Genomic DNA, 15,986 nt, shown 5'->3' on the forward strand with positions numbered 1-15,986 from the left:
CAAAAGGGAAAACTGCTCGTTGACTCACAGCTCTCTGCACTCTGCAAACTAAACAGTCTCCAGTTTCTTGGTTTTGGGCAAAACTATCCAATGTTTGCCATAGGATTTTAACTACAAGTAAACAAAGTTTGTCTTGCAAAGCAACACATGTTAAGTGAATTAGTTTGTTCCATTAGTCTATTTTTAAACTACTACTTCATATTCACTGAAACAGCTATGGCATAAGAGGTTACATGGCTAGGCTTAAGTAATGCCATAATCTGACACAATCCACTTGGTTATGCCCCAAACTATTTACAGTGAACTTGATTCAAACAAACCATTTGGTTCAAGAAAGTGTCCAAAGAATTAAGAATTGCAAGTCCATAAAATAATCTTTCCTACGAAGTTGTTTGGGAATGATTTAGTCATGATCTGTTCATTTTATTTGAAGATACTCATATACTGAAGTACACCCATGGACAAAAGCCTCATTGGAAATGAGTCCCAGGACCTACACATGCATTAGCAAACATGGGTAAGTCTGTGCCACAGTGTGTAGCAGATGGAAGGGAAAATGAGGGGACAGTCTGCATAGAAAGAAAATCAATTAGGTTGAGACATGTACGTATTAACACACACAGGCATCTGAAAAACAATGAGTAACTACAAAGTCATGATTACGAAGCTGAGTTAACTGCATCTTGATCCTTAAAGGGTGCAGGCTAAGCAAATGTAGATGACTACAGCTGTAATAAGTTTTTAGAATTAAAATCTGTATAAGCAAAGCAGCTCCACGCTCCGTTCCGGCAAAACCTAAGATAGTCTTTTAACAATACAAGAAGTCTAAAGAGTCAGCTGATCAAGTTATGAACTGATCTGAGTAACTCTTCATACAACATACCCCTGACCCCTGTGCAACATCAGAAGAAATGGACCAATTTTAAATATAAATTCTTCTTGATGCTCATTATCCTCTACCCACCTAAGCCCTTGCAGAACACAAAGTTCTGCCAAAGCAATTCAGCCGATTTTACACCTATTTTTGTGTGCAGAACTGGCTGAAAGAAAAATCCACCACTGGAAGCAATGACTTCTGCATTTCATTCACGCATGACAGCCAGAATCAAGAGCGTCTTTGCCTTTTGCAGCAACGAATTCTGTAGTTTGGTCCAGTAACTCAGGAAGAGTCTGGAGTTTCCTATTAATCTCCTCAACAGCTTTTGTTCCACAGGCCTTCAAGGACCCTGCCCTCCAAGCTAAGTTACTTTAAGTTCCATGAAAGACTGCAAACAGCAGCACTGAATTACACCCCAGGGGAAGATGAACCGATCCAAGCAGTATGAAATGAGGAGTGTTTACAGGATACATCATAATAAGTGCATATGCCATCATGTTTTGTTGAAACGGGTACATTTTCAGTCTGTTTAGTTTCTTTCTCGGGTAAAGTGAAGTTCAGCAACTGGTACCCAGAGATTGCAAGGCCCTCACTTCAACCCATGCATCATATTATTTTGCATTTCCATGTTTTGTAAGCTATGTTTTTGTTGACACGGGTGTTTTGCAGTGCTCAGCACTAAAGAATGTGAACACATTTTCCACAGTAGGCAGAAATGGAAGAAGCAAGATCTATAAAATACTTTTTTTCTCAGTCTTGACTGGGCTTGGCTTTTGGCAAGTTCTCTTCATAAGGAGCTGATTTCAGTGCAATACTGCAAAAGCTGAGAAATAGCACTGTTTAAATATGGCATAAAGAAGATCTAGAGCTTTGTTTCCCAGTTGTGCCACCAGCTCTTCAGCTCATCTTTCCTCCCTGTTCTCCTAACAGCTTCTTATAAACACTACCCAGATGGAAACACAGCATCTTAATTACAATTCCATTACCTTATGCATGACAGCCTCATGAATTCCAATGGAGCTTTTCTAGTGCCAGGACATTTTAACTATCTGCAGCTTTCAAACTTACCAAATCTTACAAGATTCAAAAATTCTTAATGAATGACACCGTGATGCATTACTTTTAAGCACTTTCATACTACTTGCTGCATCACTTTCACGTACACTTTGATATTAAAGGATTTTAATATAAGCTAAAGTACCTTACTACAAGTTCTGATAGAAGAACCCTAACCTAAAGAGGAAAGAACAGAAGCTAATCATTTCAGAAGAAAATAAATTGCTCTCCAGTTATGCAGAACTTAAGGTTTTCCAAGTTCTGTGAAAGTCCTGTGAAAAACCATAAGGGGTGTTACAAACCAAACCAAGATTTTCTTTGCTAACTACAATTAAGTGAATTGGAACATGACAGGGTGTTACGCCTGAATGACAAAACCTGAATAAATATAAGCATTTATGCAAACTTTTGTTTGCAGAATTTGACATTACATAGCATATAATTTAATGGAAAAATCCTCAAGTGTTACAATCATGATACTTCCTTTGCTATTTGTGGGTAGAAACTAAACCCACAAAAAGAAACTCTCCAGAGGCACCATAGGAACATTTAAGCCCACTCATTCTATGATATCCCACTAAAACCAAAAATAAGTCGGATATAAATAAACTCTTAGAAATCCACCACATTCTCAAGCAAGATAGATACATACTAACAAAAGTAAATTAAATTAGTCTTCTAAATTAAAAAAGAAGAATCAGAAAAAGGGAGATCAGAACTAAAGCCCCAGAGTCCAAGTAATACAGTTTCAAAGTGAACTCAAAGCACTTATGGCACTTAAGAAATCTGGCATCCACTGTCTTTTTGAGGCTTTATATCAGGTTCCTTCAGAGGTTTTACTTCTTCATCTGGTTTTGGTTTAGCCTGCAAACAAGAAGAAAAAAAAAAAACCCTAAATACCACACATACAACCCACTCTGTCTGCACAGTATTTATGCACGGCTAACTTTACACATTCTAATCTAATAGTCCCCTCTCTTTTCAAGGCTGAAGACTTTGAAGAAGCCTCAAGCAAGGGGGGAAAGCCAAATATTCTCTATTTCAGCATCCTTAAATGAATCCGTTTCTAAAGGATCTTTCTGTAGCATTCACTCCTGTAACATTTCATCATCTTATACACATTAAAGAATTTCCTTCTATTCAGTACTTAGAAAAAGGTGACTCTTCATTTCCAGATGCTGACAGTGTAGCATAGAGGTTAACTGACTTGCCTCCTGGCACCGCGGAAATGTGAGCTCAGGTGGTAGCCTCGTGTCTACAGCCTGCACTGAGCTGGGGAACATTACAGAAGAACAAAATAGTAACTCTGTATTATACACAGAATAAAGCTAAAGGGAAAGAACAGGACATAAGATTATCTTACAGAGTCATCCTTTGGCCTCTTGGTGAGATCAAATGCCGCAAGTGTTTCAGGAGTCCAGTGTGCATTCAAGGCAGGAAATTCAAAAGGAACAGGCTCTACTAAGCCATAGTTTGCTTTCAGTTCCAGCTGGGGAGCCTCTGCTGGCACCTTCTGAAAATAGCTGTAATAAATACAGCAATTATTTAAAACACGACGCACTATCTCTGCAAGTCCTGTTTGCAATTCTGAAGAAAAACAATCTGGATTTTTACAGTAGCAATCATTGCTGCTCTCTTCCATTTCATCAAGGCACTGTCCAACATGCATTCTGTCAGCAAGACTCACAAGAACAAAACCAATTCCTTCTTGGTATTATTCATCCCCTAATAGCTAGGTGGTTTTTTTCCTACTTGATAACCATTATTCCCAGCGCTTCAATGAGAAGAGCACCTTTTGTCCAAAAGACCTTCAAAATCCAAACGAGGATTTAAAATACTTCCCAAGAAAAATAAAGAGGACAGTTCTTTCCCTGAATCAGTCTTCATGTGCCATGGTGCATAAAAGCAACGACACTGCAACACCCACAAAGGCTTGCTACACCACAAAGCTCGAATGAGCATATAAATCTAGCCTCAGCAAACCAACAAGAGCTGAAAACTGACAAATACTGACAACACGCTACCTTACTTCCTGTGCTGCAGCAGAGCTCTGTGGCAGGCACATCTTCCAAAACAGTCACTGGTTATCTGGTTTCTCTTTCAAAGTTTGTTTCTAGAGGGACATGGATTTGTTGAAATCTCCTGTATGCTGCTGTTTTAAGCTATGACAATGGTTATTGGAATCAAAGCAGAGTAGAGAATTTCTTTTCCTATTTGCATCCAGCTTGACGTACTCGACAACCCTTTTTGTTTAGTCAATTCCCTTATTACGCAGCTCTTTAAGTATCATAGAAAGGGAAATAACAAACCTATTATGGAATACCAAATCATAAGAGGAGGGGAGGGGAGAAGGAAATGAGCAAAAGAACTCTGAAGCCAAACTAATCTTGCTATTTTAAACTGCTTCCAAACTCTTTTTGGAAGGGGCATTAACTAACAGAAAGCCCTATTCACAATATTAGTTACACTTAGACTGGTAAAGCTCCTAGCACCCTAAGCGTATTCTTCACTGAAGGTGTGGCTGTGTCTTGACTTCCCTGCTATCAAGGCAGAATCAGCTACCAGTCTTCTCCATTTCCCCTCTGTCTTCTTTTGCCCACCAGATGCCAGCAGCTGGGAAGAGCGCATTAGAGCAACACAGCAGCCTCTGCAGGACTTTCTCTTGTGCAGAAAAAGAAAAAGTAGCTGAGGAATGAAGGAAGAAAACTGCTTAACCTCTCCAGCATGTCAGTCCAACCTACCCTGCTGAACTGGCACAGAACCCAGAGAGGATGATAGCACAGACCCACAGCAAATCTGCTAAGAGAAAATTACAGAATTGCAAATATATCTTTAAGTTACATGCCATGTTCTAAAGGAACCAGGGACTAAAATCTACCATCCCATCTTGAAGGCAAATGAGGTAATAACAGTTCATATAGCGTACTGTACCAACCACGAATTACTTACATGAATCCATTCTCTCTCTGGCATTTTTCTAGTGTGTTCTTAATCAAACTTCCTAATTTCCTAAAGAAGAGATGGCCAGAAGGTTTGGCAGTAGTCCCAGGCCCTTTGGTTTCTCCATATTCTTTGCACAATGCTTCAGCCTTGGCAAAAACTTTGCAAGAAAGAAATGTAATAAAAATAATTTACATGACTCTATTAAATCATGGTTCTGATCTGCAGTGCTTCAGTTCTAGGAGATACCAAAATCCATTCAGGCTTTTCACTTCTTAGAAACAAAAATAAACTAGCTCCATGGCAGCACTTCCAGCCAAGACTTACTGCATCCAAAAAGTGACTAGGAATGTTAAAAAAAAAAAAAAAAAAAAAAAAAAGAGAGCTTTTTGGGTGGGAAGATGCAGGAAAGCATTCTTACATGCGGGGCAAAATGCAACAATAAGCCCAAGAACTGTGCCACATGGTAAGCAAAAAGAGAGGGTATGAAGGTGTCCACGCACAGTTGATGCCCAAAAATAAACAACGCTTAATATGGGGTGGGAAAAGAAGCACTCTTCTCTGAACAGCAGGCACAGTAAAAAACACAGTATGTGTTCTACTGCAAGTAATCCAACTCAATTTGTTCTTAATAAACTCTTTTTATTTATTTTTAAAATTAATATTAAAAGTTTCCAATTTGATGATTTGAGCATTTTTACACATTGTGGTAAAGTTATGCAGTGCAGGCCATTGGGGTAGCAATAGCTTTGAAGAGAGACAGATGGGCAGATCACCCTGAGCCACTGCAAATTTCCTTTCATCTACCTTTCAGATGAATAGAAAGGAAATAAGTTACTGAAACCTGTTTAAAAACGAACAAACACGTCCTAGATTTACCATTTAATGTAAGGCAGAGCAACCTCCAAAGCAGAAAAGGCTGCAGTAACTTACAGAGACTAGAAAACATGATGCCCTGACAATTGATTTTTACATGTATTGCTGGCAGTTCAAAGCCAGTCTTCAACAGGCTGAGAAGGGAAGATGAACTTTTCTGCAGCACTGTTATGAAAGACAGCCTTTGGTAAGACAAAAAAAAAGAATATACTGTCTCTACTCAAAAGTATGCTGGATTTTCATCAGGTGACAGATAAAATCTTAAGTCTTTGGGAGACCAAATAAACACAATACAGCAAAATAAAACAGACGTGTCACCATCAGACCATGTAATCCAGTCTCAATCACACTTACATTTTTCCGATTCCTGCAGAGATCTGATTGCTTCCCCACATTTATCACTCGCCAGTAAAGTTTGACCATGGTAACAGTATGCCTAATGGGAGAGGACAAAATGATTACCAACAACACTGGGCACTTCCTGTGCCAAATCACTTCTGTTCTTCTTTACGTCAAAGCTGCATCTCTTAGAAGCTGCCATTCCCTGCATATAGCTGACAATTCGAGAATGCACACAGAACAATGTAATTCAACAAACATAAACGCTGTGAGGTAGGTATGATGCAAACTGTCTCAAGTCTAGTAGCCAAGAATAACTTTGTGCTTCAGGAAGGCTGTTTTACCAAAAGCACTAGTATAGAACCTCTCTCTCTCACTTTATCAATGTGCAGCATTAAACCCCAACACAGAAAGCGGATGAACCCCAGTCAAGTTTACAAGGCAAAGACTCTAAAAACTAAAATGACATGAATATTAAAAAACTGAATCTGCAACAAAAATCACCGAATCCAGAAAAGATGAGGTGTTCTGCTGCTTGAGGTATTTTGCCATAGTCCAAATAACTTTTCCACCCCATAAAGTCCCAGTCCTTCATACTCATACTTGAAGATATTATTTTATTCCAGTGAGAACTGAATTGCCTCTTTTCTATTATCAGGAGTTGTTGAGTTTAAATACTAAATCCCATAGGTAAAGGAACAATCCCATGAACTAATGCCTACCTTGCATACCTTTCTTTAATGTCTGTTCTCACAGTATAGCAAGTGTTACCTAAATCTACAATTGTCCACATTACACAAATTTAAATAAGAAAAAGTACCATACCTCTGACCCTCCCTCACCTCTCAGGCTTGCAATAAGGCAAACAACTTTTAGCTACGGGTTTAATGTAAGCGAAAGACAATTGTGCTAACTGCTTAGTTTGGGCCTTTTTTATGGTAAGAAAGAGCCAGATTACAGGCTGTGTCAGGCCACAAGAAATAAAGAGCAAATTGAGCAGCTGATGATTCCCAGAGCCCCACTTCACTTGCTAAGAGGCAAGTCATGCAAAAAGGGACAGCATGTGGAATGGTACCTAACATTACCTGATGCACTTTAATTCAGGGCCTTCAAAAAGATTATCAACTCTGAATTATGCCTAGAATCAGACTGTGATGTAGAGAACGGAAGACAAGTATTATGCTCAACCTGAATTGCTTCTCTTAATCATACGTGATCACAATAAATTCCACACTGCAGTAATTCCACTTGGCTCAGCAAAAACACTTCAAATGCCACTGCACAGTCTCTCTTCACAGCATTGAAAGAACATCAAGGCAGTACTTAGCCCCCATTCCCTATCCATCCCTTAGACAACATTAAAAACTGTTACTGCTGTCAACCGAAGTACTTACATAGGCCATATAGAAACTGGTCTTCAAGTTTAAGTACTTCCTCCATTTACCTGCATAGGTTGGATCCAAACTGGATAACGTTTGATCTATGAACATATACATAAAGATATTCTTTAAGACATTTCCAAAAAGAAAAATCCCACACACCCTCAAAGACCGTAATTCTTAAACTTAGCAGTAGATCTTAACTATGAAGTAGCCAGAAACAAGTGACATACATTACTCCTGCAAAGGCATAGAGAAACTATGAGAAAAAAACAAAAATACTCCGTTTATTGAGTTGTGATACAGTTGTCCCTAGAATCCCTTAAAGTGCTGTCCACTAAGTTTGGGGGCTAATTCTCCTAAGTATTTTTAGGCAGCATTTCAAAGCTTGTTCCTAGTTTAATTTCAAGTAGTGACCTATAAAAGCCTACATATGTTACAATATTCCATCCCTTATATGAGGGCTGGAGCACCTCTCCTATGAGGACAGGCTGAGAGAGTTGGGTTGTTCAGCCTGGAGAAAAGAAGGCTCCGGGGAGACCTTATAGTGGCCTCCTAGTAGTTAAAGGGGGCCTGCAGGAAAGATGGGGAGGGACTCTTCATCAGGGAGCGCAGAGACAGAACGAGGGGTAACGGTTTTAAACTGAAAGAGATTTAGATTAGATATTAGGAATAAATTCCTCACTGTCAGGGTGGTGAGATACTGGAACAAGTTGCGCAGAGAAACCGTGGATGCCCCATCCCTGGAATTGTTCAGGGTCAGGCTGGATGGGGCTTTGAGCAACCTGCTCTAGTGAAAGGTGTCCCTACCCATGGCAGTGGGGCTAGAACCGGATGATCTTTAAGATCCCTTCCAACCCAAATCATTCTATGATTTTATGATATTGACTCCCATATTTTTGCACTTTTCCCACTTCCCTCAGTAAGCCCACAGATCAACTTACTCAGCTGGAAGGAGGTACAGGATTAACCCGCTACACACTTTACAGGCTGTGTCATAATCTGCTGCCCAAAGGCAGCTGAAACACACTCCATTTACTTCAAGCCATTTGTTTGCTGCTATTACATATTCTCAAGACATTACTCTGCCTTCTGTCTCCACTCACTAACATTTCCTACCATTAGCTACAGAAAAAGATTCCCACTAAAACTAAAGGCCTTATCATAATATATGTTATACTGATAACTGAAGCCTTAAATGTGCTAAATAGAAGCTAAATATACAAAGCATATCCACTGAGAAACAACGTTAATATCGCAACTGATGGGTGGATGAAGTATGTCTGCTGGCAAGAATGCATAAACCAGGCCACTAAGGATACGAAACAAGACACTTACCAGCTTTTTGGTAGAAGTTAGCGGTTTCATAAGCAAGAGCAGCTATTAGTCCTGGATTGTGTTTCAGCTCAATAGCCCGAGCAATTGTCACTGAAAAATATTCCACCACAGTATTAGAGTTTAATTGAAAATGTCACATCAAATCAGCAGAGGCATTTAGCATTTTAAAAGCCCTGCATGAGCAGAAAACAAGCATTGTGCAGTCAAGCAAACTGCAGAATAAAGACTGATTGTTTCTTGGATAGAATTATTACAAATGAATAGAAAAGCTGAAGGAAGGTTAGTCAGAAGACTGGCTAGTAAACAGAAGCTGTCAATATTTTAAAGTAAAGGAATTGGGAATTTATGTTAGGCAAGCATGGTGGTGAAGAGATTGCATGAAAGGAAAAAAGAAGAGGGGAGGAATGTCACACACAAGTTCTTCCAAAGTGGTTATATTTGTAATATCAGATTGATTTTTGGCATTTTCCTCCTAAAATTGTAACTTTAGTTTCTTTAACAGCAACCCACCCCACTAAGCCACAGTACTTCAGAGGAAAAAAAAATGCCATTGCTGCCAAGCAGACTTCACAAGACATCAAAGTAACCCACAAAGACTGTCATTCCCCATCCCCAACAAACACATATTTGAAGATACCTTCTTGAGCTTCAGCTTGGCACTGTATGATGTAAGAGTCTATAAGTCGAGCTTCTAAATCTCTTCCCTTTTCTACAGGTGTAATCAATTTTGGAATGTGACTTTCCTAAGTACAAAGCAAGTCTCAAAGTTAGTTTAGGCTTAATACCACTGCTGCCAATGCAAAGCAAATCCCTTATTCCTAAGTAGATGGGACACTGAGTGAAGGTCCCAAGACGGCTGGCTGCACTGTTGCATATGCTACTGGGCAGACAGACGGATTACTCTTCCACTGCCATTGGGAAAGAGCAGCAGGGATTGAATGGCAGCACAACATATTAATACCCTTCTTCCTCCTGTATCATTCAGATAGTCTGAGGTGTTTGTTTATTCTGTAACCTCATCAGAAAAGCAAAGGCTTTTCTAAGACAAAAATTCAAGTACTTGCAGGCAACTTAAAGAACAGACAGCAAGACAGTTTTTTTACCTTCAAGTGTTTAAAAATCCCGGCTGCTATCTTCAGGCTTCTGTGAACATCTTTTGCTTCATCTTCTGTTATACTAAGGATATAGAACGAATCAATGAAATTATAGTTAGAAAGGACCTCTAGGTGTCATTTAGTCCCACCTCCTGCTTTGCAGCAGGACTATCGACAACAGTTGATCAGGTTAGTTACAGCTTTGGCTAGAAGAATCTTGAATCCTTCAAGAATGGTGAGTCCACCAACTGTCTAAGTAATCTGTCCCACTGCTGTGCTACCCTCATGGTAAAGAGGTTTCTTACAGCGTCTAATCATTCAATAATCAAATAGAATTCACTTGAAAAAAAAAACCACGTTAAGACCTTGTAATGACTTTCAAGTAAAAGGTAATGTCACTGTTAAAAGCCGAAGCTTTAGAAATCTGTAGGGTTAAAAGTCAGCAGAGCTGTGATTTTGAGAATCTCAGTTTTGTACCTGGACATTTAGAGCAGGACTGGTGAAGGGTTTATTCACAACTGACACTTTCTCTATACCACAATCACATGGTACCAGTACACTTTGTTCACAGATGCAAGAAAGGACTGATGTGCACTTGGACATTACAGCACATCAATGAAGTCCAAGTGCCTCCTTGAACTCCCACTGTCTCAGTTGCACATGCACTACAGCAGGCAAAACGCAGAACCTGCTAAATTTTTTTAGTGGAATACTGCTGCAATGGAATTACTAAGAAAAGAAAAACACTTACTCTTCTTTTCCAGCGAGTCTTGATGCATATTTTGTGTACCACAGAGCTACATTAAATCCCATGGAAACCAGTTCAAACACTGCATCCTGCTGGGCACTAAAGAAAGACAGACAAAATGCCCCAAACAATTTAATGCTTTCCATTTTGTTCTGACAAGCGCTCTCTCTGCTGATAGTTCACACAGTGTAAGTCGACATTTACCTCCATAAAATATTTTTCATTTAAGAAGTCAACAATTCCCAATTCAGAACCTCCTACTTGCTGAACTGCCCAAAAGAGACTTCAATTTTTACTTATTTTCTTTAAAAGCTCATAATTATAATTTCTGACATTCAGATGCCTACCCTTCCTATTTGGGAACTTTTATTTTAAAACAGTAACTTGAGATTTGTTTAGCTTTGGGTGTGGCTGACATTTTTCCCTTTTTTTTTTTTTTTTTAAATTGCACATTTTGTGGGAAGCCGTGCTCTGGAATGTCTACTTTTAAGTTGTAGCTGCTAAGTTAATAAGTCAGAGTGTATTACATCTCCCTCAAATGAATGTTATTGCAAGTATTTATGTAACTGCAGTCAAACAGCATGTGCAAATAGCGGAAAATTTCAGAAGCTAAAAACATGGTCTCTGAAAAGACTGAACTTGCAATCACAAGTTCAGTATATCTTAGGAACTAGTAAACTTTAAAAAGAAAGGTGTGGGAGTGGGAAGAATAATGCTGGCAAATAATGCTGGCACAAGTATGAATGTGTATGACCATGAGAAAATTAGAAGAGAATCCTAATCAACAGAGTTTTTTCCAAAAGGAATAAAAGCTTTGAGGAAGTTGAGCGCTTCTAGATAAAGCCTGACAAATTTGTAAGTGTGGTTACACAACAAAATTACGTACAATAGCAAGAGACAACTGAATAATCCAGAAGGTTACAGATCTATATTCCTCCTTTCTTAAAACAGAAGCTTGTTTGTACCAGGAATGTGTGTACTAAGAGCTCCAGAGGACAAGAACAAAATCAGATCTTCAGGAACATTTGTACCTCAAAAAACTCAGAAGATACTGGTCAGGCAATAGTGCCTGATGAAAAAGTTTTAAACTGTACTAATCTAAGTTATCATATTCAATTTGCCAATACTCTCAAGGTTCTTCTTTATACTGCTCTAGCCAACTGTAGATTATCATGCCTTTACATAAAGGCAACACGTGCTTCAGAACACTTAATACAGTATGGCAATTATCAATAATGCAAAGCAACAAGTTTTTAGAAACTACTTTGTGTTCAACATTTTGCTACACTTCTAAGTTTTCCTTCACACCTGTGTTGGCACGTATACATACGTATAACAGACCACAAGAAAACAGCTGCATACTCTGTAATCATAAAAGCACGTGTACCTTGGAACTTGTCCTTGTAATGTGTCTGTCCACTTGAAATTCTGAATGTATCTCAACTTGCATTCTTGGGAAGAGTCATCCAGGGAAAAGATAAAACCTATAGAATAAAAAAATGTACTGACAGACAATCTCAAAGTGAAAAACAAGTAATGAAGGAATGGGGATCAATAAGAATACGGATATAGATAAAGGAATGTTTCTTGCTATACCACTCAAAAACCTGTGTTACTTCCCGAGGCTTTTATTCCTCAATATCTTGAGAACAAGATGTGCACAAAACCAAACTAGCTACTACAAGAAACGCCTTGCCCAGCAGCGTACCAACTCAGCTCTGAGAGTCTTGATTGCTAAAGGAAAACCTTGCAGAGGTCTGCATGTCCCATATGGTGATTAGTTGGGAATTGGACTGACCCAGGATGGCTGAGGCTGCTCGAGGTGAGTGAGTGACTATCCTTCCCACCGTAGTGCTGATTAGGAAATTCCAGAAAAAGCTGTTTGGTCAACAGGGTGAGGGAAAAGGGCTTGTAAGCATGGATTCACCTAGTCATTATCTCTTTTGTCTCCTGGGCTACAGGAAATTGGTTCTTTATGTCCAGCAGCCCAGAAAGCAGCAATCAGTGGGATGAAGATCGTGCTATGGGGCGTTGAAATACTAGCATATGCAGGCCCAAGGAATTTTTCAGGGAGTAAGACAGGCCTTGGTCTGATCAGTTCTTACAGACTTCAAGAACTCAAGATTTGCAACAGCAGCTATTGCGGCTGTAGCTCTAGGTGCCGTCACATGTTTATAAAGACAGAAAATACTTGTTCCTTTCACTTGCAGAAGATTTTAGAGACCAAACACGATGCTTTCCTGAAGAAACTCTCCAAAACTTGTCTGCAGCAACATGGACAGTTATGTGACCTTTTATAAGCCACATTAGCTTACACCCTCCCAGGGACTGAAGGAACTAAACCAACTCGAGCTGCTTCACTTCCCACAGACTGAAAGATCACAGTTTCCACGAATTAGCCGATTCCTGAAAACAGCCCTAAGAAACTTGTCTGAGCACCTGACTGCTAAGTAAGAGTTATCAAAACATTGGCAGGAGGAAGGTTTCAAGGGAATGCGTCATCATAGGTGCCCATCTCCAAAGTGTAGATACTATGCTAATGAGCATCTATATATACACCTAAGACAAGCAGCAGCAGAAGTGTAAACTTACAAGTCTATTATCTAGCATTAGACAAACCAGAAGTTTACACCAAAAAGCAACTCCTATCAACTAATTAATGGACTCAATTTATACTTAAGGAGCAATTCACCACAATCGAAGAGACAAATAACCATTTTCTCCTCCAGCAGGAAGCAGAATGAGATTAAAAGCAAGAGGACAGGACTGACAACACTTAGTACTGGCAGGGTCACAAAGGACACTGAAACTTGCAGAGAGGGCCTGGCGAGTACCCGTGACTGGTATCAAGCACAGAACCCATGAAGATACTCTCTTGGGAAGCACAAAGCTTCTTTACAGAAGATTAGCACAAGACACGTTCTGAGAAGTGTCATTAAAATTCAAATTATATACCTCTTCATGTATTAGCAGTATTGCTAATAAATGTTCCTACCTTGCAAGAGTGAGAAATACAAGTCAGTTGCATTCTTCATCATTTCTGGATTACAACTTGAGTCTGTAAACAGCTCCAACAGTCGTGTTCGAGATAACCTCAAATCACTGTACGGAGGGGGGAAGGAAAGAAAAAAGAAACCTAAGAAATTCCACTCAAAAATGTACTATCAGGAAAGTACCCACCCGTGTATGCCACCACCCTTTTGGCTAGGAAAGTGAAGCTAAGCATTCAATTTAGCTATCTGAAGGCAAGGAAAGGTACTTCACGAGGAAGATGCCCACAAATACAGAAAAAAAATCTTCCTTTCTCCTCTGGATACATACAATTGACACTTTGGTATAAAGTACAATCCATTTTGGACAGACAGCAATGGGTAATTAGTACTCATTATCAATCTATTGTTCTACACAAATGAAAATAACTATGCCTTTATCTACCAAGAGGCTGGGTGCAGAGGGAGGGGAGGGAAGTAACAAGCAGGAATAGTCTTCAATATTAGAATGGGATGAGCGTATGAAGGAGATAAGAATAGATCTGCAGAATAGGCTGAGATCTCCTTTCATTATATTTCTATCTACAATAGAATGCTCATGCCTTATTCACTTATGGAAATTACTTTAAGTAATCTTTTGCACAAGAATGCACAGTCATCAGAAAGACAATGAAATGTTTAGTCTTTTGCCTCTGCATTATTATAACAGGCCTTGCTATACACTCAGAGGCTTGAAAACTTGATAATTCACTCTTTGTAACTAAATGTTCAGTGTCATCACTGTCTTATTGTCTCCCAGCCTACACACTTCTTGTAAACTTCAGAACAAAAATCGAAAAGTAACCATTGCTTTTAAGTATGTCCTCCAAACTGTGAGAGACAGAGTGAAGTTAATCGCAAGTACACTTACTTGCAAACCTTTGCTGCAGCTGGAGTGGTAGCTACTCCATAAAAATTAAATGAAACAGGAGCTGTAGCCTTCAAAGGGTTCCGATGAAACCAGTGCGTCATTTTCTTTCTGTAGTGTTGTTTATGCCAAACCTAAAGCATGGAAAGAAACAAATAGCTGGAGGAACAGGTACAACTGAGATGTTATACATGTCATGCTCCACAGCTCAAAAGAATACATTCCAAATGTAAACAATTAGGAAAAAAAAATAATTTGCAAATTTGTATATAATTACACAGAAAAAAATAATTTCTTTTTTCCACTTGAAACACTAAGCTTTGTCTTCATCGTCCATGTGCTTAGTTTGAGAATTTCACTCTCTTGAAATACATATGCTTTCTGAGACAACTATTTTGAGTTGAACAAAAAGCTATAACCTACTTTACTCTGTATTACTGCATACCTTCTTACTCAAAACCCCCCGCATTTGTTACCTCCTACATAAGGCTGAATATTTCCCATGTAATTTACAGGAATATCTCAATTCACTGAGATCATTCTATAGTGTCTGGTCAATCTATGAGTAGCTTTTATTGGGGCACCATCGAGATAGATGAAACTGCAATTACATAGTAAACCTTGCTGACAACATGGATATATTTACATACGTGTAACAGACCTGGACGTTTGGTAGAGTACAGGTAAAACAGACCATCTTTTACCTCAATTTTAGCAAACGCATATAACTTAAGTGTTCCAATGAGCTTTCAACAGCGGTGCACGGTGGGAGGATGAAACATAAGGAGCACACATTGAAACAAGAGTTCTGTACTGGATAAAAGGAGAAACTTCTTCACTGTGAGGACAGCGGAACTGGTCCCCAAAGAGCTCGTGTGGTCTCCATCCTCAAAGGCTTTCCAGACCTCACCAGATGAAGCCCGGAGCCACCCGGTCGGACCTCAGCACTGACCCTGCTCCGAGCAGGACATCGGACTAGAGACCCCCCAAGACCTCCATCACCTACGATCCTTCATCAATCTCTAAGTTCATCGTGATAAAACATTCTGCAGCTTTGCTAAGAAAAAAAAAAATAAAAGAAAAAAGGAGATCTGCCAAGCAGCGACCCCCTGTCACCGTCCAGGTCTTCCTGACCGCGCAGGCGACTTGTTTACCATGTCAGCACCTATCACGACACCGTCACCCACCTGCGCTGCTGAGAGGAGCTGAAAAAAATAAAAGAAAAAAGGAGATCTGCCAAGCAGCGACCCCCTGTCACCGTCCAGGTCTTCCTGACCGCGCAGGCGACTTGTTTACCATGTCAGCACCTATCACGACACCGTCACCCACCTGCGCAGCGGAGAGGAGCTGTCACACGGCTCAGTGGCGCCCAAGCCAGGCGACAGGCGCTTAACAAGAAATCTTCCGTGTCTAAACTGCCTTCACCCCCCCGCACCCGACAG

General features: G+C 39.7%; 1 protein-coding gene across 2 annotated transcripts; it reads right to left on the reverse strand.

The window, feature by feature from the left end:
• Positions 1–2,141: 2,141 nt before the first annotated feature.
• On the reverse strand, positions 2,142–15,266 carry BROX (BRO1 domain and CAAX motif containing). 2 transcript variants are annotated; one of them, XM_009894300.1, is made up of 13 exons: positions 15,249–15,266; positions 14,548–14,678; positions 13,643–13,749; positions 12,035–12,131; positions 10,651–10,746; positions 9,909–9,981; positions 9,443–9,548; positions 8,806–8,895; positions 7,483–7,568; positions 6,104–6,185; positions 4,883–5,033; positions 3,297–3,456; positions 2,142–2,797 (listed from the first exon to the last, which is right to left on the reverse strand). In XM_009894300.1, the coding sequence occupies exons 2-13, from the start codon at positions 14,646–14,648 to the stop codon at positions 2,711–2,713; spliced, it is 1,236 nt and encodes a 411-aa protein (XP_009892602.1). In that variant the 5' UTR covers positions 14,649–14,678; positions 15,249–15,266; the 3' UTR covers positions 2,142–2,710. The 2 variants fall into 2 exon arrangements, with proteins under 2 accessions (XP_009892602.1, XP_009892601.1); XM_009894299.1 differs by lacking the exons at positions 10,651–10,746; positions 15,249–15,266 and having other exon boundaries at positions 2,711–2,797; positions 14,548–14,648.
• Between the last annotated feature and the right edge of the window lie 720 nt (positions 15,267–15,986).

The sequence above is a fragment of the Charadrius vociferus genome, unplaced genomic scaffold (genome assembly GCF_000708025.1).
Source record: "Charadrius vociferus isolate BGI_N301 unplaced genomic scaffold, ASM70802v2 scaffold261, whole genome shotgun sequence".
NCBI lineage: Eukaryota > Metazoa > Chordata > Aves > Charadriiformes > Charadriidae > Charadrius > Charadrius vociferus.